This window comes from Castanea sativa, chromosome 5, assembly GCF_040712315.1.
Source record: "Castanea sativa cultivar Marrone di Chiusa Pesio chromosome 5, ASM4071231v1".
Lineage (NCBI taxonomy): Eukaryota > Viridiplantae > Streptophyta > Magnoliopsida > Fagales > Fagaceae > Castanea > Castanea sativa.
The window spans coordinates 64,013,136-64,037,279 of record NC_134017.1 but is presented as its reverse complement, the minus strand read 5'-3'; the positions used below and the strand labels follow the sequence as shown (position 1 = coordinate 64,037,279).

The following is a 24,144-nucleotide window of genomic DNA, read 5'->3' as shown; positions in this document are numbered from 1 at the left end:
TGAGATACATCATACCACTTTCACATGGGAGTGGGTGTGATATATCTCAATGACATAAAATAAAAATTGATTTATGTAAAGGGCAAATTTGCCAAAGAACCAACTTAAATGTTCTTATTAGAGGGTAGAAACACTTCAATTGTACTTTGGTATAAAAAATTTAAGAACTTTATAAAAAAATTATTAAAAAAAAATGGCACACACAAATGGCAACAACTAATACTATACGTATGTGATTAGAAAGAACTTATGCTTTTGAGTTCCATAATGATATTGATCTAAATATATAGTGTGCGGTTTATAGTAAGCTCTATCCTTATGTAACTTAGTCTACAATTTGTAAGTTTTAGTTAGCTCAACTGATAAAGTCTCTGATGGTTGTATAAGAGATTTTGGGTTCAATCCACGTCTACACCTAAAACTAATTATTGTCTTGGTCTGATGATAAAGAACTATAATCAGTGGAACATGTACAAAAATTTCTAAACGCAATTGCAACAGAGAGAGAGAGAGAGAGGAACTCTCAATTGAACCATTGCATCACCAGACTTTGTGTTCCCACTGCAAATTTGTCAATTTGTGGTATTGGCAGTAGTTCGACTACAGCAACCCAAATTTTTGGTACATGAAATTCCACTAACTAGTGCTTTAAGAAAGAAAAGAAAATAATAAGCAACACAAAATTGGGAAAAAAAAAGCAATTAGAATAAAAAGAAGTAGCCATATCCATAGTTTTTATAACTGGACTGGCCAATTTGAACGGGTTAATCGAGACTAGAGGTCAAGTCGAATTTTTAGAGCTATAAACCAACCAGTTCAGGGGAGTACCCTTTTTTTTTTCTTTTCTTTTCTTTCTTTTTTTTTTGTGGAAAAACTAAAATGCATATATGGGGACTCAAAAACAGCCATACATGCAACAAATTCTATTTGACACGCTAACCATATAAGCAAGTTCCTATGTTGTGTTCTAAAGACACTACTCTTATATTTATTTTATGTATAAGTGAATTAACAATTATTATTTTTTAATTATGGTTCGATCTCGGTTTAACCTCAAAAATCTTAAATTTTTTATTTTTCTAGTTCTTTGAATGGCTTGGGTTTCAAAGCATGACGATATCCAAAGCAAACAATGAACAATAAACAATAGGGATTTTACATAATTAGCTATATATAAAAGGTTAAGGTTTTGGGAAGAGAATCGCCAATGACCCCACCAATAGTGTTGCCGACAGCAACTTTGGTGATGGCATGAGCGAAATAGCAAAACTCTCTTGTCGACAATCTATTAAACCCATCTTCCCCAATCCTTCCACTCTCTCACAGCCGGCCACGACGTATTTATAAATGTTGTTGTACTTGAATGGCAAGATCAACGACGAGTGAAGAGACCACAAAGTTCAATGACGCAACAATTCAATTAAGCAATCCACTCTCTCTCTCTCTCTCTCTCTCTCTCTCTCAATCGGTTGTGATTGTGTTTGAAATATTTTGTTCATGTATGTGTCATGTTAACGTTAGTCAATTTAAAAGGTAGACTAACATAAGTATCAATTTGACATATTTGGGAAGTTCAAATGGTAAACTGGCTATTAGCATATACATAAAACAAAAAAACAAAAAAAGGGTATTTCCTTTCATACCACAAACGAGCAAAGAAATTGATTGAGGTCCAACCAATTGCGTAAGGTAATGTAATATAGAATTAATTAAGTTCGGTGGCTAATATTATTTGGCCAAAGATTGTGCACCAACTAGCATACTTTGACATTTGCGTACGCAGCCATTAATGACCCTAACACGAAGAACTCATTACAGTTTCAATTAAAACAGGGGAATCAAAAGTCGGCAGTACACATTGGAAGATGAAAATGATTAATAGAAGCTTTTTATCATTTGAAAAAATCGTTACAACTCAAAGTAACACAAAAATGAACAACAAATTGTCCCCACCGATATTAAACGAACCCTTATAATAATAATAATAATATCCTTATTATTAATAATAATATACAACATAATCAACATTTGTTTGTAATCCTATAATTCAAACCCAGCCAACCGGAACCATTGAGATATAGGCAATCAGAACATGATCATGATCATCATCATGATGCTATGAAGATTCCATTTGTTTTTTTTTTTTTTACATGATGGAGCATCCAGAGGAATTTTCTTCACTGAAGTAATCGCATCGACCCGCGTAGCTACTTCCATACCCCCCACCACCACCGTAACTATCATAAATGGGCCTTCCATAGTAGCCATCATAACATGGGGGTGGCCTACCATGACCAGAATAGCATGGCCCCCCACCACGACCCTCATAGCATTCAGTGCAACAAGTCCCAAATGGAACCGGGTAAGCCAGTTGTGGTGGACATGGCGGCGGACATTGTGGTCGTGGTTGTGGTGGTGGACATTGTGGTTGTGGTTGTGGGTTTTCTTTTGGTTTTTCTTTAGGCTTTTCAGGCTCCTTTTGCTTCTCAGGCTCTTTTGGTTTTTCAGGGTTCTTGGGCTTCTCAGGCTCTTTTGGTTTTTCAGGTTCTTTGGGCTTTTCCTCAGGCTCTTTCGGCTTCTCAGGTTCTTTCGGCTTTTCAGGGTCCTTTGGCTTCTCAGGTTCTTTCGGCTTTTCCTTTGGCTTCTCAGGTTCTTTAGGCTTGTCAACCTCCTTGATCTCAATGCTCTTAACGGCACAACCACCCTTGCAAATTATCTTTTGCTTAATCTTTTCAGGAGAGCAACATACCACTTTGATTATCACAAAGTTTTCCTTCTCATTGTACACCTGGTCTTGTATTTCTCTTGTTCACAAAAATTACCAGTACATAATAACTCAGTTTTCTTTTTTAGTCACATAAAAAAAAAAACACAAACTTGTTCATTCGATCATATATACACTAAAAAAAAAAAAAACTTAAGAAAAGAGAGACTCACGAGGGATTCTACAAAGCACTCTCTTGATCTTCTTGTAGCAGCGACTGCACTGAAGGTCGACCCTGATCACCATCAATGTTGTCTTCTATAAAAAGCAAAGAAATTTTGGTATATATATCATTCATATTTAAGCCAAAAAATACAAAAGCCAAAGAACAATTATGAGCAAAAAAGAGAAACTTGGAGATGTGTTGCCGACAGAAGAATCAGAAAAAAACAGTATCAGGTTCTGACATAAACAAAGAGTTTCTGCGAAAGAATAAGTGGTAGAAGCCAAAAACAAAAGAGTAACTTTTGACACAAAATCCCCACCACACAAAAAAAAAAAAAAATAGAAGAGATTGGAAAGGTTATCATATATCATCAAATGGGTATTAATCAAAAAGAAAAATGATTTCAGAATTGACAAACCTTATCCACCCCCATGGGTGTACAGCTTTGAATTCAGATCTCAAAACTCAGACCCCAAAAGTATTGAAGGGGCCAACACTGCTTGATTGAGAAATCAAAGTACAAGTATAATGAAGAGGCCACGAGAGCTAACAAGGAGGAGTGCATATATTATGCCAAACCACATCTTAAGAAGGAGAAGACGTGAAAACGTCATATGTCGTACGTCTAAACCCAATGGGATGCTGACACGTGGGGTTGCCATTGAATTTCATGCCCCATCAAGACTAAAGAACTTGTCGTTATTTTATTTGCAGGGTGTGGTTTTACACTTTCATTTTGTGATTGCTGACTCTCCAATCTATCATTTTGCATGTGCTGGATGCCTGGATCTGATTCACCCACCTCAGCGCTCACCTTCCAATTTTTCCTACATTATCAACGATAATAATAATAATAATAATAATAATAATAATAATAATAATCATCCTCATCATCTAGGACACTGTACATAGTTTGGTCGGTGCAATTATGGGCCATGCACCCTTAATGGGAACCCTACACGTGTCCCCAACCCCCAAGCTTCTTAGAGTATTGCTTAAGTTTGGGCCAGATCTGTCATCATCACAAGGTACTGGTTCAGATTGTACAATCACCAGTTTCACCCAACGTCTTGATTTTATGTTTGTGCATGCAGTCAGAATTGTCCAAAATTGTTTGGCTAAGCCTAATTAACCATAGCCTCTTCTATTTATCTCTTCTGAAAAAAAAAAAAAAAAAAGAAGAAGAAAGAAAACTGGTTGCAGATTTTTGCAACTTGAAAGCATTTAAGCAATCATAACTCCTAACAAACTCACTAGTCAGAGCTGTGGGCTCATCTTCTAGACTGATCCAATCTAAATATGACTTTGGTAGTATTTTTATTTTATTATATTTGTATAAGTGATATTGTGATAGGTTTTGTTTTGTACATCTTATGCATTGCATTTTTGTTTTGTTATCTCATTATTTAATTATTATTGCGAAAGTAATAAAAGTTGAAGACCACACACTATTTATTCTAAAATTTTAGTATACCATAAAAAAATTTAAAATTTTAGTAAGTTCTCTAATTAGATATCTATGTGCAATAAACTCAACTAATAAAGTTTTCCTATAAAAAAACTAATAAATTAAGTTTTTTGGTAATTAAATAAGAGAATTGGGTTTAAATTTCGCTACAATAAACAAATAATTAAATTCTTCAAATAATAATAAAGATAAAGAAAAATCATTATAGTGATTATAAAGTGATCAATGCCATATATTTAAATTATATCTTATCTACTCTTAAAAGAAAACCTATCTTATTTATATTTTTTTAAAAAGACATGCATGAGAACACTTTAAAAAAGGTATGTTACATTTTCAACCAAGGTAAATTCAAATTAAAAACTATAATTTTGATAATTTAACATCGAACCATATACTTTTAAATTTTATCAAATTAAACCCCTAAAAGAGTAAAATTCAAATTTGAAATGTCCAAAGTTTGAATTTATATGGTTTAGTACAATTATAATATTTAATTTGTAACAGCCTTAAATTTCAAAGTTTATTTTAAAACATAGGATATAATTTCAAACAATCCTTAAAACATATGGTTGAAACTTGAAAGTTTATTTATGAAAATCCAGGCCCCTAAATTATTTATTGAAAATATATATTATATATATATATATATAAACCTGGATCGAGGGCAGGTAGGGCCACTAATGGTCAAACCCGAGCATGGTATTCTTAAAAAAATTTCTTGGTAAATTACAATATATGGGCCTAGGCCCAGCCCAGCCTCTTTGCATAAAATGTTTTTGTACATTAACTTCCTTGTACGGTTTTCCATAATATATATTTCTATTTTTCCTGCAGAGACATTTCATAGTTATCTAAGGATAATAATAAATTGGTGGATTTTACTTAGATCAATTGATAAAGTCTCTGATGGTTGAATAAGAGTTCTGGGATTCAATCCCCATTTACACTAAAAATTGATTAGTGTCTTAGTTTGATGATAAAAAGTTATCATCAAAAGGTGAATATCATTGGTTGAAACTCTTTATTAAAAAAATAAACGATAATAATAAACTAGTGTTTTCGGACTCTCAAAGTTGGATTTGGAGTACCTCAAATCAAAGAGTTGAAAGAGGGATGTGGGATCTCAAATTAGAGTAGCTACCCTTGCCAATTATCTTTTGCTTAATCTTTTGAGGACAGCAACAAACCAGTTATACCACTTTGATTACCACCAAGTTTTCCTTTTATGTACTTTATCTTATATTTTCTTTAAATTTGTCTTATTTCTAGTATTACTCAATTATTTTGAATCTTCTTAAAATTAGAGGAAATATGTGAAAGTAATATATTTTTTTATATCTCTAAAAATGAATATTTATATATAAAATAAAATCATTTTTTGCCCTCATATTTGAGAGAAGGTATACCTTGCATCGAGTATATACTCCAACTGATTCTCAGATATAAACTTGATTTTTGGTGGTCAACAATGAATTCTCAGATAAGAACTTGAGTTTCTAATGGAGGATAAACAAAATCGCACCTGCTGCGTGCAACTAGAGTCTCCCCAAAAGCATGTTGTATGGAAAATCCACTTTAGTCACCTGAAAGTTAACCATGAAAAATCTCGAGCTAACCTCATCAATCATTATGCTGTGAAAAGGAGAAGACATGCACGCGATGGAAAGTATATTTTTCCCACATTTGGGAAATTCCACTACTAATGGGTCTTAAGTGGCCTAGGTGGCCCAATGCAAGAAAGAAGTCATTAAAATTAGTTAAAACGGGAAATCAAAACAGTAGACTGTACACATTGGAGAGGAAATGATTAATAGAAGGTTTTTAATATTTAAAAATCATTACAACTCAAGTAAAATAACACTAAAATGAACAATCATTTGTCCCCAACCATGCACACTCATCCAAACTCATATCATATATATACTACAAACCAACAAAAGAAAATTGAAACCCGCGCGGACCATGTGACATATATAGCCATAGGCAACTAGAGTCTAGAACATACTTTTTTACTTGCAAGTAGCCAACTAGAACATGATCACCATTATCATCATCATGCATGTGTGCAAATTCCAATAATTACATGATGGTGCATCCAGGGGAAGTTTCTTCACATCGACTCACATAAGTATAGCAACTCCTATACCCACCACCATAACTATCGTAAATGGGCCTTCCATAATAGTAGCCACCATAACTACCATGACCATAATGGCATGGCCCCCCATCACGACCCTCATAGCATTCAGTACAACACGTCCCAAACCCAACTGGGTAAGCCGGTACAGGTACAGGAACCGGCACTGGTGTTATTGGTGGCCTACCAAGACCATAAAAGCATGGCCCCCCGCCACGACCCTCAGAACATTCCGTACAACACGTCCCAAATCCAACCGGCAGTGGAACCGGTTTTGGTGTTGGTGGTGGCCTAGTACCAAGACCATAAAGGCATGGCCCCCCACCACGACCCTTAGAACATTCCGTACAACAAGTCCCAAATCCAACCGGCTCACAAACTGGTTCAACAGGAGGCTTTGAAACCGGTTCAGCATCTTCTTTTGGTGGTGGGTTCTCCTTAGGCTCAGCAGTTTGTTTTGGCTTCTCCTCCTTCTCAGCAGTTTTTTCTGGTGGGTTCTCCTCCTTAGGTGGTGGCTGGGGCTTCTTCTCAGTCTCTTTGATGATCTCAATGCTCTTAATGGTATCACCACCCTTGCAAATTATCTTTTGCTTTATCTTTTCAGGACTGCAACATACCACTTTTATTACCACCAAGTTTTCCTTCTCCTTGTATTGTTGGTCTTGTACTTCTTTTGTTCACAAAAATTACCAACACGTCATAACTCAGTTTTTGTTTTTCTATTTATTTTTTATTTAGCCACATAAAAACACAAACTTGCAGATTCATATAAATACACTAAAATTGAACTTAAGAAAGAGAGACTCACGAGGGATTTTACAAAGCAATTTCTTGATCTTCTTGCGGCAGCGAGGGCATTGAAGGTCGACCTTGATCCACATAAACGTTGTTTTCTATATAATAGCAGAGTAATTGCAAGTATGTTATCCACATTTAAGCAAAAGAGGATAGAAAAGCCAAAGAACAATTATGAGCAAAAAGAGAAACTTATTGGTGATTTTGTCGACAGAAGAATCAGAAAAAACAGTATCAGGTTCTGACATGAAAAATTAATGATTGTGTGTTAATTTATTCATAGCCCAGCCCCGCATGTGAAAATTTTAAATAAGATAAGATGGATATAAAGAATTAAACTCAGATATCATATTAAATTAATCATTTTCTCAAATTATAAAAAAAATGGTGAATATGTTCATTTGATATAACAATTACAAAATTAACAAACCTTTTCCTCCCCCATGGCTCTATAGCTTTGAATTGATATCTCAAACTCAACCAAAATTACTGAAGGGGGCTAGCACTGCTTGATTGAGAAATCAAGTTCAAGTATCAAGAGGCGACGAGAGTTAGTGAACACAAAGAGTACATATATTATGGAAAATTAAGCAGACCTTAAAAAGACTTATAACGTCATACGTTGTACCCAATAAGAAACCTCATATGTCGTACATCTAGCCCAATGGGATGTAGACACGTGGGGTTTTTAAAATTGAATTTCATGGTCTATCATAAAGTCTATACCCATTGTGTTCTTTTACTTGCAAAGTGTGGTTTTACTTTTATTTTTGTGATTGCTGACTCTGATATATTGACCCACCTCACCTTTCGATTTTCCTGCGTTATTAAGGAAACTATCAAAGTGATCGATAAAAGAAATAAGACAGCATCGCCAAGAAGAAATTCAAAAGAAAGAAGTAAAACGACAAGAAGAATATGTAAACGACATAAATGTGTACTAATTTTTTAGGGAAAATATAATTCATTTCATTAAGAAAAACCAGCAATGTCAATTTTGACAACAAAAAGAAATGGAGGTAGAAGATCCTCCATTTGCACAACAAAATCCGAAATACATAAAGCATGTCAAGCTAAATTATGAGCAATCTTATCCGTGGCGATGTCACCTTATGGCCAGAGTGGTGGTCTCAGGGCTACCTTGACTTGAAAAAAAAAATTTATATATAATAATTTAAAATTTTATATTTATTTACCTTTAAAAAAAAAATTTGGGATCACCTTGAATTTTTTTTTATGCCAATAAAATTAAATTTTTGTCCATAATTTGAGCAACTTAATAATATATTGAGGTCTTTCAAGCAAAAAGAAAAAACTAAAAAAAAAATTGAACTAAAATTTGAAAAAAAAAATTATAATAAAACTATTACCGGCTGAGTAGTGACTTGATTTCTCTGACTAATTACACTGCCAAATACAACACAATTTGCAACCTTTTATTATTTTTTTATTACAATATTATTTTTCTTCAAACATATATTACTTATTTCTCATTTTTAATTATTTTTTCTTGTTTATTCTTAACTACACATGTTTTCTGTCTCATCGATTTTTACACTTCATACTTTTGAATTTTCTCACATCTTCATCTCATTTTTACATTTACGTTTCCTTCCTCCTTATTTATAACTTCTGTGTCTTCTACCAGTGCTAGTGTGGCAGTGAATCTTCTTAAGCTTTGAGTCTCAAATTTCTCAATATGATTTTTTTTAGTTGTACAGGTACCTTTGTTCATTTTATTTTATTTTATTTTATTTTTCCTTTTGAGGTTTTTTGGTTTACAGAATGAAAATTTGTTTTGGTTTTATAAAAAAAAAAAAATTTAAGTACAAACTTCATGCCGGTTAAATCTTGAATTTTGGCCGGTATTTACCGAAATTATTTTACAAATTGTCATTTTGAAAAATTCTTATTGGTTCTTATTTGGGTCTACCAGTAACACAATATTTGTACTAACCAATAACTACCTACCGCATCAGCAATTTGTAAAAATATTATAAAATAGTTTACGACTTTAAATTTTTCCTTCAACATTTTCACAACCTGTCAACTTGAAAAATTCTTCTTGGTTTTCATATGGGTCCACCAATAACACTATATTTTACTTATCAATAATCACTTACTACATCAATATTTTGTAAAAAAAATTTGTAAAATAATTAATGAATTTAACATTTTCATTGAAAAAAATTATTACAGTGGTAGAAAGCAGAAGACAAATGCTTACCAAGAGGGAAACACTCAGTAATTTCCTACACAACCACGCATAGTCCATGAGATAAGAAAGGAAGACATTGCAATAGTATCAGCGTAGACATAAAGTGCAACACCATATGCATGTTGGGATTTTATTTTATTTGTTTTAGGAAACTTTCAATTTGATTTAGAGAATCTTAATAATCGTTACAGTTGTTAAAGGGACCACCCCCATCTACAAGTTGAAAGTTGTTACAATAGTAACTTAAAATTCTTAATTTATTGAATTAACAATAATTAGCTGCAACAATAATAATTAGGAAAATTTTTTGCAATAATTTAAAATGAAGAAATCATTGCAATAAATTGATACTAATTATTTTTTCAATTGATACTAATTATTTTTTCAATCTATTGCAATGAAAATTTTGAACTGATAGCTTATTGCAATGAATTATTTTACAATCTATTGCAATGATAAACATGAAATTGCAACAAAAATATCAATGTAATGATCTGATATAAATTATTTTACAATCTATTGATATAATGAGTTTGATGTAATTATGTATTACAATAAAAATATTGATACAATAATTTGATCCAAATTATTTGTGCAAATTATTTGCGGAAAATTATTAGGTACTTCCGGAGTACTATACATGTGTAGTCCTCCCTCTCACATGAATGGTGGGTCCTACTATGAATTTAATTAGTGAGACCCACCATTCATGTGAGATGAGAGAGTACACATTTATAGTACTCCGGAAGTACATAATAATTTCCCATTATTTGCAAGAGAAAACATTCATTATTAAGCTTTGAGAGCACAAGAATGTATCATCATTAAATAACCAATACAACCCAGATGGTTTGTAATGATAAACAATGAACCACAGCTTATTAACACTGACGTGTTATGATAGAAGTACTTGTAATTGTAACAGTTAATTTTTATTTTTTGAGAAGATTTGTAATGGTTATTTTTCTTGTTAAAAAATAATTGAGATGTACTAGTCTACCATGACTTATTGACATTAAGGTAACGTTTGGATTGGGTCGAAACGTAGTGTGTTTGCGTTTTAGTATTTTTTTTTTTCTTTCTGGAAGACGCATCTTTTACTGTTTATTGGCTATAAACAGTGATTTTAAGCCAATGAACAGTGATTTTAGACGTGAACAGTGTTTTTTACGCATTAAAAAATTATTTTACTACAATGTTTTTCAGTTGTATGCAAACGTACCGTAAATATATCTTCATTTCACACATCAAACTTTTTTTTTTTTTTGGTAAACACGTCAAACTTTACATCAAGAAATTCACTTCCAAAATGCCCTTAGAGAATCCACATCAGTTCTTTCATTTTACACATCCACTTTTACACTAAAAACTCACTTTTTCTATTTTACACATCCAATTTTACAAAACACATACATCAGTTCATCTATCCTACCACACTTTTTAAATAAATAATCAATTTTCTTTAATTTTTTATTATTTTCCCAACTACCTGATATAATTAGCACGCTCTCTCTCTCCCTACTCATGTCTGATTTTTGCTCTCTCTCTCTATACCCATCTCTCCAACTCTCCCTCTCCCTCTCCCTCTCCCTCTCGATCAACTCCCTCTCTGATCACGAGCTCAGATCACCTCTCCCTCTCCGATCCACGATCAGCAATCCGCGACCTCCGATTCGCGATCTATGAGCTCCGATCACGATTTTCGAGCTTCGATCACGATTCGCGAGCTCCGATCTGCGATCCGCGAGCTCCGATCACGATTCGCGAGCTTCGATCCGCGAGCTCCGATCGGCGATCCGCGAGCTCCGATCACGATCTGCGAGCTCCGATCACGAACTGCGAGCTTCGATCCAGCATCCGCGAGCTCCGATCCACGACAAGACCCACAAGCTCCGACCAGTCAAGCACCGATCTGTGTTTGTGTATGTCTGTGTTTTTTTTTTGGAGCAAAGTGTATCTCTGTGTATATTCTGTGTTGAGAAAAAGACGAGAGAATTGAGTTTGTTGAGCACGGATCAGAGAGGAAAAAAAAAAGGAGTGAACGTGAAAATGATAAAATATTGTATAAAAGAGCTACAGTAGCCGTGTGTATTTACACGGTTACTGTAGCTCGTGGATGGTTTTGTAAGATTTTACATAGTTTTAGCTCCACTGATGTAGGAGATTTTTTGCTCAAAATGTGTAAAATTGAGGAATTTTTGTATTATACATGATTATCCACCAACTGATGTGGATGCTCTTAGATGAAACCAAATATTCTTTATTTGACCTCATTTTGTAAAGAGAAATCCATTACTTAGGCCTGATTGTTTGCTTTTTGGTCCTAAGAGCATCCACACCAGCTCAATTAAAAACTTCTAAAATAAAAGAAAGTACAACTTTTACACATTTTATGCAAAAAAACACCCACATCAGTGGGTGTATAAATAGCCAAAAATATGGAAATCTATACACGAGCTACAGTACCCGTGTAAATATACACGGGTATTGTAGCTCGTGTATGGATTATTTTATTCCTTTCCTGTTTGCTCCATTTTTCCTCTCTCTTCTCTGTGCTCAACGAACTCAACAAACTCAGTAACATCCACAGAGAAATTAACACAGATACTGAGTAACAAACTCAGACATACACTTGCTCCAAAAAAAAACACACACACACACACACACACACAGATACACAAACACACCCACACACAAACAAACCCACACGGATAAACAACAAAGAGATAGATTGGTGCTTGATCAGAGCTGGGTCTTGCCTGATCGGAGCTAGGGAGATCTCGGATTTGATCGGAGCTAGGGAGATCGGTGCTTGTGGATCGGAGCTGGGGATCGGAGTTGCGGATTGGTGCTGCTGATCGGAGTTGCGAATTGGGCTGTGGATTGGCGAAGCTGCAGATCGGTGCTGTGGATTGGCGGAGCTACGGATCGGAGTGTGGATCGGAGCTATGGATCGGTGCTGTGGATCGGAGCTGGGATTAGTGCTTTGGTCGGCGGAGCTGCGGATCGGTGCTGTGGATCGACGGAGCTGTGGATTGGAGCTGGGGATCGGAGCTGCGGATCAGGCTGTGGATCGGAGCTGTGGATTGGGTTGTGGATGGGTAGAGATGGGTATAGAGAGAGAGAGAGAGAGAGAGAGAGAGAGAGAGAGAGAGAGAGAGAGAGAGAGAGAGAAATCATAAATAAAAAAAAAAATTTGGGTACATAGAGTGAGAGGGAGAGTGCGCGCGCGTTGGTAGTTAATAGAAATAATAAAAAATTTAAGAAAATTGATTATTTAATTAAAAGATGGGGTAGAATAGATGAACTGATGTGAGTGTTTTGTAAAAATGAATGTGTAAAATAGAAAAAGTAGGTTTTTAATGTAAAAATGGATGTGTAAAATAAACGAGCTGATGTGGTTGCTCTAATTAGTAGGTGCAGATGCTTTAATTTGTGATATGCTGATAGCAATCTTGCTACCTAGTTTAGATCTTAATGAGCAAGAATTACTGAGCTCCTTTTTTCTTTCTTTTGCCGGTACTGGTACGTCTCCTGAGCTCCTCTCTCTCTCTTTTCTTTTTTCTTTCTTTACCTCTTGTCTTTCTTCTTTGATGTTTATCCTTTCTTTTCCTCTTTTCTTTTTTCTTTCTTCACCTCTCCACTCTTCTCTCTCTCTCTCTCTCTCTCTCTCTCTCTCTCTCTCTATTTCTCCTTCTGTGGGTTTAGTGGTACTAGTTGATTTTGAGTGGGGTTTTGTGGATTTTGGCTATGGTGGTGGTGGTAATTGATTTAGGTTTTGGCTAAGTTTTGTGAGTTTGGTTGTGGGTTTGGTGGCGATGATTGATTTTGCCATTTTGGTTGTAGGTTTCTTGGATTTTGGCGGTGGTGGTGGTTAATTTTGGCTTTGGCTGTGGATTGGATTTTGGGTTGAAATTAGGTTGTGGGTTGTGTTTGATCTAATCAGATTTTGAGTTTTGGTTGTGTTTGATTCGATCGGATTTTAGGTTTTGGTTGTGGATTGTGATTGATCAGATTTTGGCTGTGTATATTCATATGGGTTTGTGCTTAATATGAATATGAGTTTGGGGGTTGTGATGGTGGTGCAGTGGTGGTTATGGGTTGAAGAGGGGGAGAAGAAGAAGATAGAGAGACAGAGAAGAAGAGAGGCCGTAGGTTTGGTGGCTTAAAGAGAGACTGAAAAAGAGAGAAAAAATAATAAATAAATGAATTGTATTTAGCTGGGTTGTGAAAAATAAGAGCCTGGATGGGTGAATTGTAAAATGGCGAGTTAAATTAGATAAAGTGGTTTTTTCTTGGTGCTAAAATCTAAATTTTTTAACAGCATTGATGCTGATGCTATTAGTTTCTATACTCTGGTTCATATATATAGGGTTGTGATGGTGGTGCAGTGGTGGTTGTGGGTTGAAGAGGGGGAGAAGAAGAAGATAGAGAGACAGAGAAGAAGAGAGGCCGTAGGTTTGGTGGCTTAAAGAGAGACTGAAAAAGAGAGAAAAAATAATTAATAAATAAATTGTATTTAGCTGGGTTGTGAAAAATAAGAGCCTTGATGGGTGAATTGTAAAATGGATGGGTGAATTGTGAAAGAGTGAGTTAAATTAGATAAAGTGGTTTTTACTTGGTGCTAAAATCTAAATTTTTTATCAGCATTGATGCTGATGCTATTAGTTTCTATACTCTGGTTCATATATATATATATATAAAATATGTATTGTGGGGTCTTGGGGTTCGTCCAAGAGCGTGGAGCTTTGGCCGAGATCGTGAGTAGTCCGAATTCGAGGAGGAATATCTCCTCGGATAACCTAAACGCAGATCGCGTATAGATCCTAATGATCAAAGTGATCTTTCAGGAAGTTCTAATGATAGGGACGAGAATCATGAATGTACAAGAGGGATAAGGACTCAAAAATATCTAAGGGAAAGTTGCTACACCGTATTGAATGCCCTACAGCTAACTTTCTGATCGCATTTATGTAAAAAAGTCCCCTGAACAGTGCTACCTCGGTAACCACAACTCACAGAAGGCCAGAAAGGGTGTCTGATGGGACAAGTACTCAAGTGGTGGCTCAAAAGATCAACAAGTGTAGGATTAAGATCATCCAAAAGGAACTACATAATGGAAGAGGCCCTTCATGAAAAGGGGATGGAAAAAAGAGAAGAGAAAGCACTGTAGCAATCTCAACCACTCCTGTAACCATTGTCATCCAATATACATTAGAACAAAGCTCCTCGGACTGTGTCGATGATAAACTTTCTCGCATAAACCGGGTTCAATTCTTGTTGGCTCATCATCCAAAACCATATTAACTATTATCCATGCACTAAAGCCTAGCTCTTTGACTCACTCTCTAAAAATTTATTGTACTGGGTTCACTGGGTCAAGATCCCTTACATTTTGGACTTGGTTTGAAAATCGTGTCCCTACAATTGGCGCCGTCTGTGGGAAGAGCTTGTGTGATAGTGAGTACAACAGCTAAATATGGTAGGATCAGGCCCTCATCAGTAAGAGTCCCTAGGAAAGCCATTATGGTGGCCAGTTTACTATGTGAGCAAGTCACTACATGAGGCACACATAGTTATTGTCCTAACTTAGCTCCGCTCAAGTCTATACTATGAAGTGCGGATTATACGGGGAGGATTGCTGAATGGGGCTTCTGACATCAAGTACATGCCTCGTACCTCTGTTAAGGGCAAGGTCCTCACGAATTTGGTGGCCGAGTTCGCTGAACTTCCATTAGAAGAAGTGGCAGCAACACATAAGCAATTCAAAGGGGCTCTGTGGCGGGGCTAGTTCTTGAAGGTATAGATTGATATCTTCTAATCTATCGAAGTGATCAAACAGAACCTTAGCTATGCCGGGTCCTCGGACCTCCTGCTTTGGAAAAATTAACACACACTGGCATCTTTAGAAGTGGTTAAACAGAACCTTAGCTATGCCGGGTCCTCGGACCTCCTGCTTTGGGAAAATTAACACACACTAGCATCTTTAGAAGTGGTTAAAAAAAACCTTAGCTATGCCGGGTCCTCGGACCTCCTGCTTTGGAAAAATTAACACACATTGACATCTTTAGAAGTGGTTAAACAGAACCTTAGCTATGCCGGGTCCTCAGATCTCCTGCTTTGGGGAAATTAACACACACTGGCATCTTTAGAAGTAGTTAAACAGAACCTTAGCTATGCTGGGTTCTCGAACCTCCTGCTTTGGGGAAATTAACACACACTAGCAACTTTGGAAGTGTTTAAACTATAACTCAATCATGTCTCGGTCCTCGGACCAGATGATGTGGGAAAGTTTAGCTCCTTGACAACTTTCAAAGTGTTTAAACTATAACTCAATCATGCGTCGGTCCTTGAACCAGATGATGTGGGAAAGTTAACACTCCTTGACAACTTTCAAAGTGTTTAAACTATAATTCAATCATGCCTCGGTCCTCGGATCAGATGGTGTGGGAAAGTTAACATTCCATGACGTCTCTCTTTCAAAGTGTTTAAACTATAACTCAATCATGTCTCGGTCCTTGGACCAGATGCTGTGGGGAAGTTAACACTCCATAACAACCCTCAAAGTGTTTAAACTATAACTCAATCATGTCTCGGTCCTTGGACCAAATAATGTGGGAAAGTTAACACTCCATGACATCTCTCTTCAAGTGTTTAAACTATAACTCGATCATGCCTCGGTCCTCGGACCAAATAATGTGAGAAAGTTAACACTCCATGACAACTTTTAAAGTGTTCAAACGGAACCTTAGTTATGCATGGCTCCTCGGACCACATACTTTGGGGAATTAACATTCCATGATATCTATTTGTTTCTCACTAAGTGTCAAGACAGGCCCAAGATTATAACCAAATCCTCAGATTGGTAGCTCTGAAAGGAGCAATTTACAGTACAAATATGGGGCGCGTGAAACGACACTCCCCCATGTGTAACTTAAAGGATCAAAGCAGAATTAACTCTTAAGAATTCAAAACCCAAATTTTTTCCTTGGATGAGAGGAAAAAACTGGAGTTTTGAGGGGCTATTGTAGGGTTTTGGGCTTCGGCCGAGAGCGTGGGGTTTTGGCCAAGATTGTGAGTAGTCCGAATCCAGGAGGAATATCTCCTCGGATAAGCTAAACGCAAATCGCGTATAGATCCTAATGATCAAAGTGACTTTCCAGGAAGTTCTAATGATAGGGACGATCATCATGAACGTACAAGAGGGATAAGGACTCAAAAATATCTAAGGGAAAGTTGCTACACCGCATTGAATGCCCTACAGCTAACTTTTTGACCGCATTTATGTGGAAAAGACCCTTGAATAGTGCTACCTCGGCAACCACAACTCACAGAAGGCTAGAAAGGGTGTCTGATGGGACAAGCACTCAAGTGGTGGCTTAAAAGATCAACAAGTGTAGGATTAAGATTATCCAAAAGGAACTGCATAATGGAAGAGGCCCTTCATGAAAAGGGGATGGAAAAAGGAGAAGAGAAAGCACTGTAGCAATCTTAACCACTCTTGTAACCATTGTCATCCAATACACACTAGAACAGAGCTCCTCGGACTGTGCCGAGGACAAACTTTCTCGCATAAACCAGGTTCAATTCTTGTTGGCTCATCATCCAAAACCATATTAATTGTTATCCATGTACTAAAGCCTAGCTCTTTGACCCACTCTCTACAAATTTATTGTACTGAGTTCACTGGGCCAAGATCCCTTACATTTTGGGCCTGGTTTGAAAATCGTGTCCCTACATGTATGTATGTATAGAACAGTTTAGAATCAATAATATCATTGATACATTTCAGATATTTTCTCAATTCTCTCCTTGAAATTTGATAGAAACTAATAATAATCTATAAGACATTGTAGATAGTTTGGTAAGGTGCAATTAGGTTGTCCATGCATCCTTAGAGTATTAGCATCAACTATTCTAAAAAAATATAATATTTTAGTGGTGTATAGCTAGAACAATTGTAGTTGTTGCTATAGTCGAATGGTGAGATCAATGGCAGGCTCACTAAGTTCAGTGACGCAATAATTCAATCGACAGATTCTATCTCTCAATTGGTTGCAATTGTGTTTAGTAATTTTTGTTTGTGTGTGTCATGTTAACGCTAGTCAATTTATACTATAGATTAATAGAAGTGTCAATTTTGACACATTTAGGAAGTTCAAAGACTAAATTGGCTAAAATGATATCTTTTTTTTTTCTTTTTTTCTTTTAAGAAAAGGTTTGTCCTTCGCCATAAATGAGAAAAGAAATTGATTGACATCCAACCAATTGTGTGAGATGTATATAAAATTTATGGAAAAAATTTAGATAGAGTATTTTAGGTGTTGTTCCTTAGATTCTCCTCTTAAGATTCAGTCATGTGTCTACTTAATTTAAAAATATACTAGGTTCCCATGAGAAAAAATTCACACGGCAGAATCTTAAAATGGGAATCTAAGAAACAACACCTAAGTAGTGTACCTAAGTCTTGCTCAAAATTTATTATGTTTAGTGGCTAATATCTTTCAGCCAAAGAATGTGCACCAACTAGCATACTTTGAAATTTGCGAGCGCAGCCATTTAGGGTAGTCTAACAAATTTGGAGGCCTAAAGTAATAGCTTTAAATTGGTATTTTCTTAATCATTTAAAATAATATTTTACTAGTATTTTACTTCAGGATTAAAAAATAAAATCTATTATTCTTAATTTTTAATATGACTATTATTTTTATTTTTTTGGTTTTATGAAAATGATAAAAGTATAACAAATATTACTACAAATAACTAACAAATTGATATAGTAATTGTGAGAGACCTAGAAATTGTCTATCAAAAAAGAGAGATTTTTGGTGTACTTTTTAGGGCACCTCTCTTTTTGAGTAAGTGGTGTGGAGTTCCTACTTATTTTTAAATACAAAAAAAAAATACAAAATACATGACTAAATTATTCTCTTCATTGATTGAATAAAAATTACATATTTGAACTTTACATGGCTTTGGGTCCTAGTTACAATCTACCAAATATATATGGTTTTTTGTCCTAGTTACAATCTACTCAAAATAAAAACAAAGGTAAAACTAGATCTTCTTAACCAAAAATCTTAATTCGAAGGCTAGGCTACGGAATGGGAAGATGTTAGGCACCCATTCCGCCTAGACAGAGTTTGGTCTTCTAAACTCTTGTGACCAATGTGGGGAGTAAAAAAACCCAGGTGGGCATATGGGCCTTTGGGCTGTAGCAAGGAGGGCCGACCTGCTCTTAAGCTAAGAATCTGTTAGTACTGCGAATCTGTCCATACGCAGAGGGTCCGAGAACACATCCGAGGGTAGGTTTCTCCTCGGATAGACCCAGGAGAACTCAAAACTTCACCATGAAGGTCAAGGCAATATTCCGGAAAGACTGTTGGTCAAAGGGGGGAAACCCTGAACCTTCGAGGTACACCGGTGTTAGAAAGATACAAAAAGCAAAGGCTGCCACCTCCACATTAAAGACTCTGCACCTACCTCTCTGGCCGCATTAATGGGGAAGTGACCCTTGAACAGTAGAACTGAAACTTCTGGTCACTATTCAAAGGCACTAAGAAAGGAAATATCTAGGAGGGAGTGGGTTGGAGCAACACGTGGATAAAGCATCAGGAAAAGAAGTATTTAAGGGGTATGAACGCCAAAAAAAAAAGGGGTCTGGAACTAAGAAAGAAAATTAAGAATTGTAACCTTTAAGAAAGAAAGAGAAATAATGCAGAAGTAGTCCTCGGCTCACATCCGAGGAGGTCTATTTGCAATTATCATTTATTATTTACAAGTGTTTGTAACTTTTAGCCTGTTATCAAGTTCTCAGTACTTCTAATCTAGATTTCAAGCCCACACTCTACAAATTTCATTGTTTAAGGCTCATTGGGCCTGAGCCCGTGATCGTCTTTGGGTCCAGGTGCAATTGTGCACTTACAACCAATGTACCATTTTATGTATGTCATGAATGATATGTTGAACATGTGAAATAAACTAAACGACACAAGATCAGATCATTTATGAATGTATCCTTTTTTTTTGTTTAAAAATCCAGATCTGTTTCAATGATTAAAAAAAAATTTTGATTTTGACTTATAAAAATCAGATCTGTTTTTTTGTATGTGTAAAAAAATGGTTTTTGAAGAAAAAATTAAGATATGTTTTTATTTAATAAAAACAAAGTCTTTTGGTTGCTTTAAAAAATTCAGATTTGTTTTAAGAGATAAAAAAAATGGTTTTGATTTTTGTAAAAACTCATATCTACTTTATGATGATAGAATTTTTTTTTTTTTTTTTTTTATAACAGAAAAATCAGATCTATTTTTTATGTTTTAAAAGAATGAAAAGGACTTTCTTTTTAAGAAAAAGTTTCACTCATAATTCAAATTTATGCTACATGCACTTAAATAAAACAAGCATAATCATGTTTAATCTTCTTCTTTATTTAAAAAATCTGCATGTGTTAAAGAAAAATCAGATCTGTATCCAAGAAAAATACAAATCAGTTTTTATTTGAAAAAATTTAAATCTACATCTAAGAAAGATGCAGATCTGTTTTTTTTTATATTAAGAAACAATCAGATTTACATCTAATAAAGATGTAGATCTATTTTAAGGAAAAGAATTGTTCACATGCAGATTATTGACATCCAAAAAAGAGATTATGACAATCACATAAAAAACAATCACGCTTTAAACAAAACAATTATGAAGATTTTTTGAGGACTCTTTTTCGGCTCACATGGCATTACTTCATTGGCAATCCATGCCAATCGACATGTTATTGACTTTTTGGGTAAATTTCTTTAAAGCCCAAAATTAGCTCATATCTCATTTAACTACATGGATTGGGCTCACATGGCCCGTGATATCCTTACTTCAAGAGGCGGATTCATAGTTCACATTTCCTCTTCATCAATTGGGATCATAACTCCACGACATCATCAACATCAACATATGGATCGAGCTTAAGCAATGAATCAAAACTCACGGCCCATATTACCTCTCTTACACTCATGGTAAGCAGCTTCTTCAACAAGAGCCCATATTCACACAAAATGACAACAAAACCTGAGGTACGTCATCTCATTTTCGACTTATGATCCAAACTCATAAGTCTCTTTGGGGAAACTTTGGAAGTCGCGGTTTGGAGGGCCAAAAGGTATGTTCAGTAAAGCTCCAACGGTTTAAAATTGATAAAAGAGAAATGTTGCTTGGCGTGTCTTCTCCAACTCCCTGAACTCTGACGAGTCCGTGTGTAGCGGGTAACATATGGTTAGCAGCTTTTATCATATAACACTTTAGATGATAAAATTCCCCATTGTTCTTTTCCTAAAACTTAATATTCATCATGTGACAAATACTCAATATCCCCAACCATCTAACTGCTGAGAAAATAACTGTTCATTCAATCCCCAATTGTTACTATACAAATTTAGAAACTTCATTATATTATTCTACATAAATCTTATTACTTCTTTTAGCTACAATCAAACTCAAACACATGGCCCAATCTGATTGGCTATCTTTAATCTCCAACTATATGCAAAATATTCATGATATCTCTAATATCCAGTTGCTGTCTGCCATAATCAGATCATATATTTCTCTGTCAGCTGCCAGAGCAGAGCATTAAATACTCTTCTTGTTCACCAAGATTATGTCACAACACAATGAAACCTTAACTAAATCTCTAAAGCTTCATTAACTTTCAACCAATCCTCCTATTACTTACTAGAAATGTGTTGTAACGGAACCTTGCACCAAAAACACAAACACCCCAAAAAGGAAACATTTTCAGCAGAACCCTAGCAGTGTATTCAGCACTTGACACCTGGCTGGAAGTGATATCACCAACCATTTAATGCTGAAGTCCTATCTGCCAGCTGCTATACCCAAAATTGCAAGATATCCTTGAAAGAGATCTTACCATTTTTAGCCAAATCCATAAAATAAATGCTAAATGTCCGTTCTAGTAGTCTAAACTCACCCAGCTGACCTCATCTGCTTCTGCCCAAAGCAATAGCTGTTTTATGACAGCTATGACAGCTGTCTCATGATAGCTGTCACAGCGTTTCCTGACAGCTAGGACAGCTTTTTCAGAACAGCTGTGACAGTTGACACAGCAGCTTGAGCATTATTGATTTTCCTCATTTGGCTAAAGCCAAAACCAACTAAAGTAACTATCTTTTTCTTGTCAAAATACCTTCCTTTTCTACTGCTCTTTCCTTAGCAGCTTTTACCCAAAACAGCAAGAACATCTTAAAGCTAAACATACCATTTTTGGCCAAATCTTAAGATGGATTTTCTAAAGATTCATTGCTATTTGGGACAGATTTTGGCTCAGATTATTTGCTAAATACCCCCTTAAACTCAGCTCTAAAGGGGACCCCTTCATCAACACCTCAAGAGGACACCAATGGAGAAGAACAACTCTCTCAAAAACTTCTCTATTCTTTCTTCCTCCAATTATCTTCTTAAACTTTTAATGAATTTCTGAGTTTTTAGTTTCTAAATTAGGAACTAAGCTTTCCAGCCCTTAACCCATAAATGCCCTTCATAAGCCTTCATACATCATCCAGTTGTAAATCCCAGCAACATTGCTAAACACGCCACAACACTATTACCCCTCTTATACTCATTCTCTCACTCTCCATATTCAGAAAGTATACCTATTTTACTGCTCCTATCTCTAAATACCTAAACACATCTTCATAGTCTTATCTTACAAAATCTTTCCTCTTGGAAAGCAATCTCTACAATTTCTCTAATGGTAATAATCTCATACTTTTACTATCTTTAACTTCCATAGCTCTCATACTTCCATATATCATACATATTATGAATATTACATCTAACAAAATACATATATATCTTTTACCATCTCCACACTTCTCAAGAGATATCAAACACTCATACTAAAAGCCCTTCTCATGGAAGGCATAAACTTCTAATGCTAAAGCCCTTCTCCTAGAAGGCACCAAGATCTCATATCAAAGCCCTTCTCATGAAATGCACAAATCCATCTTACATAAAGTCCTTCTCTTAGAAGGCACAAATACTCCATACAAAAGCCCTTCTCATGACAAACAACACTATTCATAACTTCACAACAACTAAAAGAGCATTGTCAAGGAGAAAACTTATTTAAGTGCATAATAAGAGTGACAAGCTTAACCAGCCCCTACATACAGCTAGACATACTTTTTCTCCCTCTATTTGCACCCATTTTCCCCTTTAATCTTAAAGTTATCAGGACAAACTGTCTTTCTACCGCTAGGGTCACTCTGCTGGGATATTATCGACTCACAGAAGCTGTACAGCTGGGCTACAAACCATACAAAGATAAGTGACTTTGCTTCCTTATCTTTAAATTTACATTATTGAGTACATGATTACTTCAAATTTAAATACATATTACTTTATTCCAACTACTATTCCAACTATTAACCAAGGCTTAAACTCATTTAAATGCATGATAAGAGGGACAAGCTTAACTAGCCTCTACCACTGGCATTCTACTGGAATCTTATCAGCTCACTAATGCTACACAGTTGGAGTTATAAACCGTACAAAGATAAGTGACTTTGCTTCCATATCTTTAAATTTACACCATTTAGTACATGATTACTTCACATCTAAATAAATACTACTTTATTTCAACTATTATTATAACTACTAATCAAAGCTATCATATCATATCAAACGCATATTGTATATTTATTCGACCATTATCATGATTCTTAGACTTTGGCTTTAATGGTTTGGTAGGCTTAAAAATACGCCGGTAGCCCTTGGACTAAGTGGCCCAATGTTGATTTCCTGACGCAACTCCCCAAATAGAACCCAGGCCTAGTAAGGTCATCCCTCCAACGAACCACACGTGGCCGAGCAACCAAAAAAGGCCCTCGAACACCATTCATGTTATGGATAAAACATTCATCAACATAAAAAAGATAGGGTGATGGAAACAACCTCTTGCATTAGCACTCCTTGCTCTTGAGAGGATTTTTTAGGGTTCAAAGAAACTTATTCAGTTATCTTTGAAACCAAAAAACCCTAATTTAAGCAGCAAATCTCAGAGAGGATCAGCAATTTAAGTGCCTCAAATTGTATGCTTCTCAGAGTGTAAAAAAAAAGTGTCTCTCTAGAGGGTGAAAAGTGTGCTGAATTATAAGATGCCTCCTCTATTTATAGAGGTTGTAATGCTGAAAATAATAAGCAAAAAACGTATGGGGGAAAATCTTTAAAAAAAAGAAAAAAAGGAAGAGATTTGGATAAGAGTAAGCTGATTTTTCAGATTGGAACCAGTTTCGTATTTTGATCATATCTCTTTGCTCAAAATTTGGATTAAGCTGAAATGTTTACAGCTAAGAGGAAATTCAATTCTCTACAACTTTTCCAGAAATATCCTAGTTCGAATTTTGCGTTATACTATGTCAAAAGTGCCTCAGAAAGTGAATTTGAAATCTGTTACTTGATTAGCACGTTTTTGAGGTGTTTTCCAACTCTAAGACTGTATATGGACGAATTTCAGAGTTATTTTTATGATAAACCTCATTCCAAAGTGATAATTATGACTTTTAAAATAATTATTTTGAATATA

At 35.5% G+C, this 24,144-nt stretch overlaps 2 protein-coding genes and 1 long non-coding RNA gene across 6 annotated transcripts; 1 reads left to right on the top strand and 2 right to left on the bottom strand.

Annotated features, from left to right (window-relative positions):
• Positions 1 to 1,864: 1,864 nt before the first annotated feature.
• On the bottom strand, positions 1,865 to 3,730 carry LOC142637251 (uncharacterized). Of its 4 annotated transcripts, XM_075811534.1 has the most exons (5): positions 3,349 to 3,723; positions 2,938 to 3,022; positions 2,650 to 2,802; positions 2,566 to 2,619; positions 1,865 to 2,526 (listed from the first exon to the last, which is right to left on the bottom strand). In XM_075811534.1, exons 1-5 carry the CDS (start codon positions 3,361 to 3,363, stop codon positions 2,147 to 2,149), a joined length of 687 nt encoding a protein of 228 aa, XP_075667649.1. In that variant the 5' UTR covers positions 3,364 to 3,723; the 3' UTR covers positions 1,865 to 2,146. The 4 variants fall into 4 exon arrangements, with proteins under 4 accessions (XP_075667649.1, XP_075667647.1, XP_075667648.1 ...); XM_075811532.1 differs by having other exon boundaries at positions 1,865 to 2,619; positions 3,349 to 3,712; XM_075811533.1 differs by having other exon boundaries at positions 2,566 to 2,802; positions 3,349 to 3,707.
• LOC142637253 (uncharacterized) lies at positions 2,569 to 2,876 on the top strand. Its single transcript, XR_012844585.1, has 2 exons — positions 2,569 to 2,619; positions 2,650 to 2,876. It is a non-coding gene; the product is annotated as an uncharacterized LOC142637253 (long non-coding RNA).
• Positions 3,731 to 6,205: 2,475 nt separating the features above from the next.
• Positions 6,206 to 7,908, bottom strand: LOC142634408 (uncharacterized). The gene is made up of 3 exons (XM_075808696.1): positions 7,764 to 7,908; positions 7,347 to 7,431; positions 6,206 to 7,208 (listed from the first exon to the last, which is right to left on the bottom strand). The coding sequence occupies exons 1-3, from the start codon at positions 7,776 to 7,778 to the stop codon at positions 6,481 to 6,483; spliced, it is 828 nt and encodes a 275-aa protein (XP_075664811.1). The 5' UTR covers positions 7,779 to 7,908; the 3' UTR covers positions 6,206 to 6,480.
• Between the last annotated feature and the right edge of the window lie 16,236 nt (positions 7,909 to 24,144).

What these genes read in the sequence shown, in the direction of transcription:
- LOC142637251 (XM_075811531.1), bottom strand. An exon ending in AGTGCTTTGTAGAATCCCTC is followed by an intron (nt 2,803 to 2,937) that starts GTGAGTCTCTCT and finishes TGTGAACAAGAG; the next exon opens with AAATACAAGACCAGGTGTAC.
- LOC142634408 (XM_075808696.1), bottom strand. An exon ending in ATTGCTTTGTAAAATCCCTC is followed by an intron (nt 7,209 to 7,346) that starts GTGAGTCTCTCT and finishes TGTGAACAAAAG; the next exon opens with AAGTACAAGACCAACAATAC.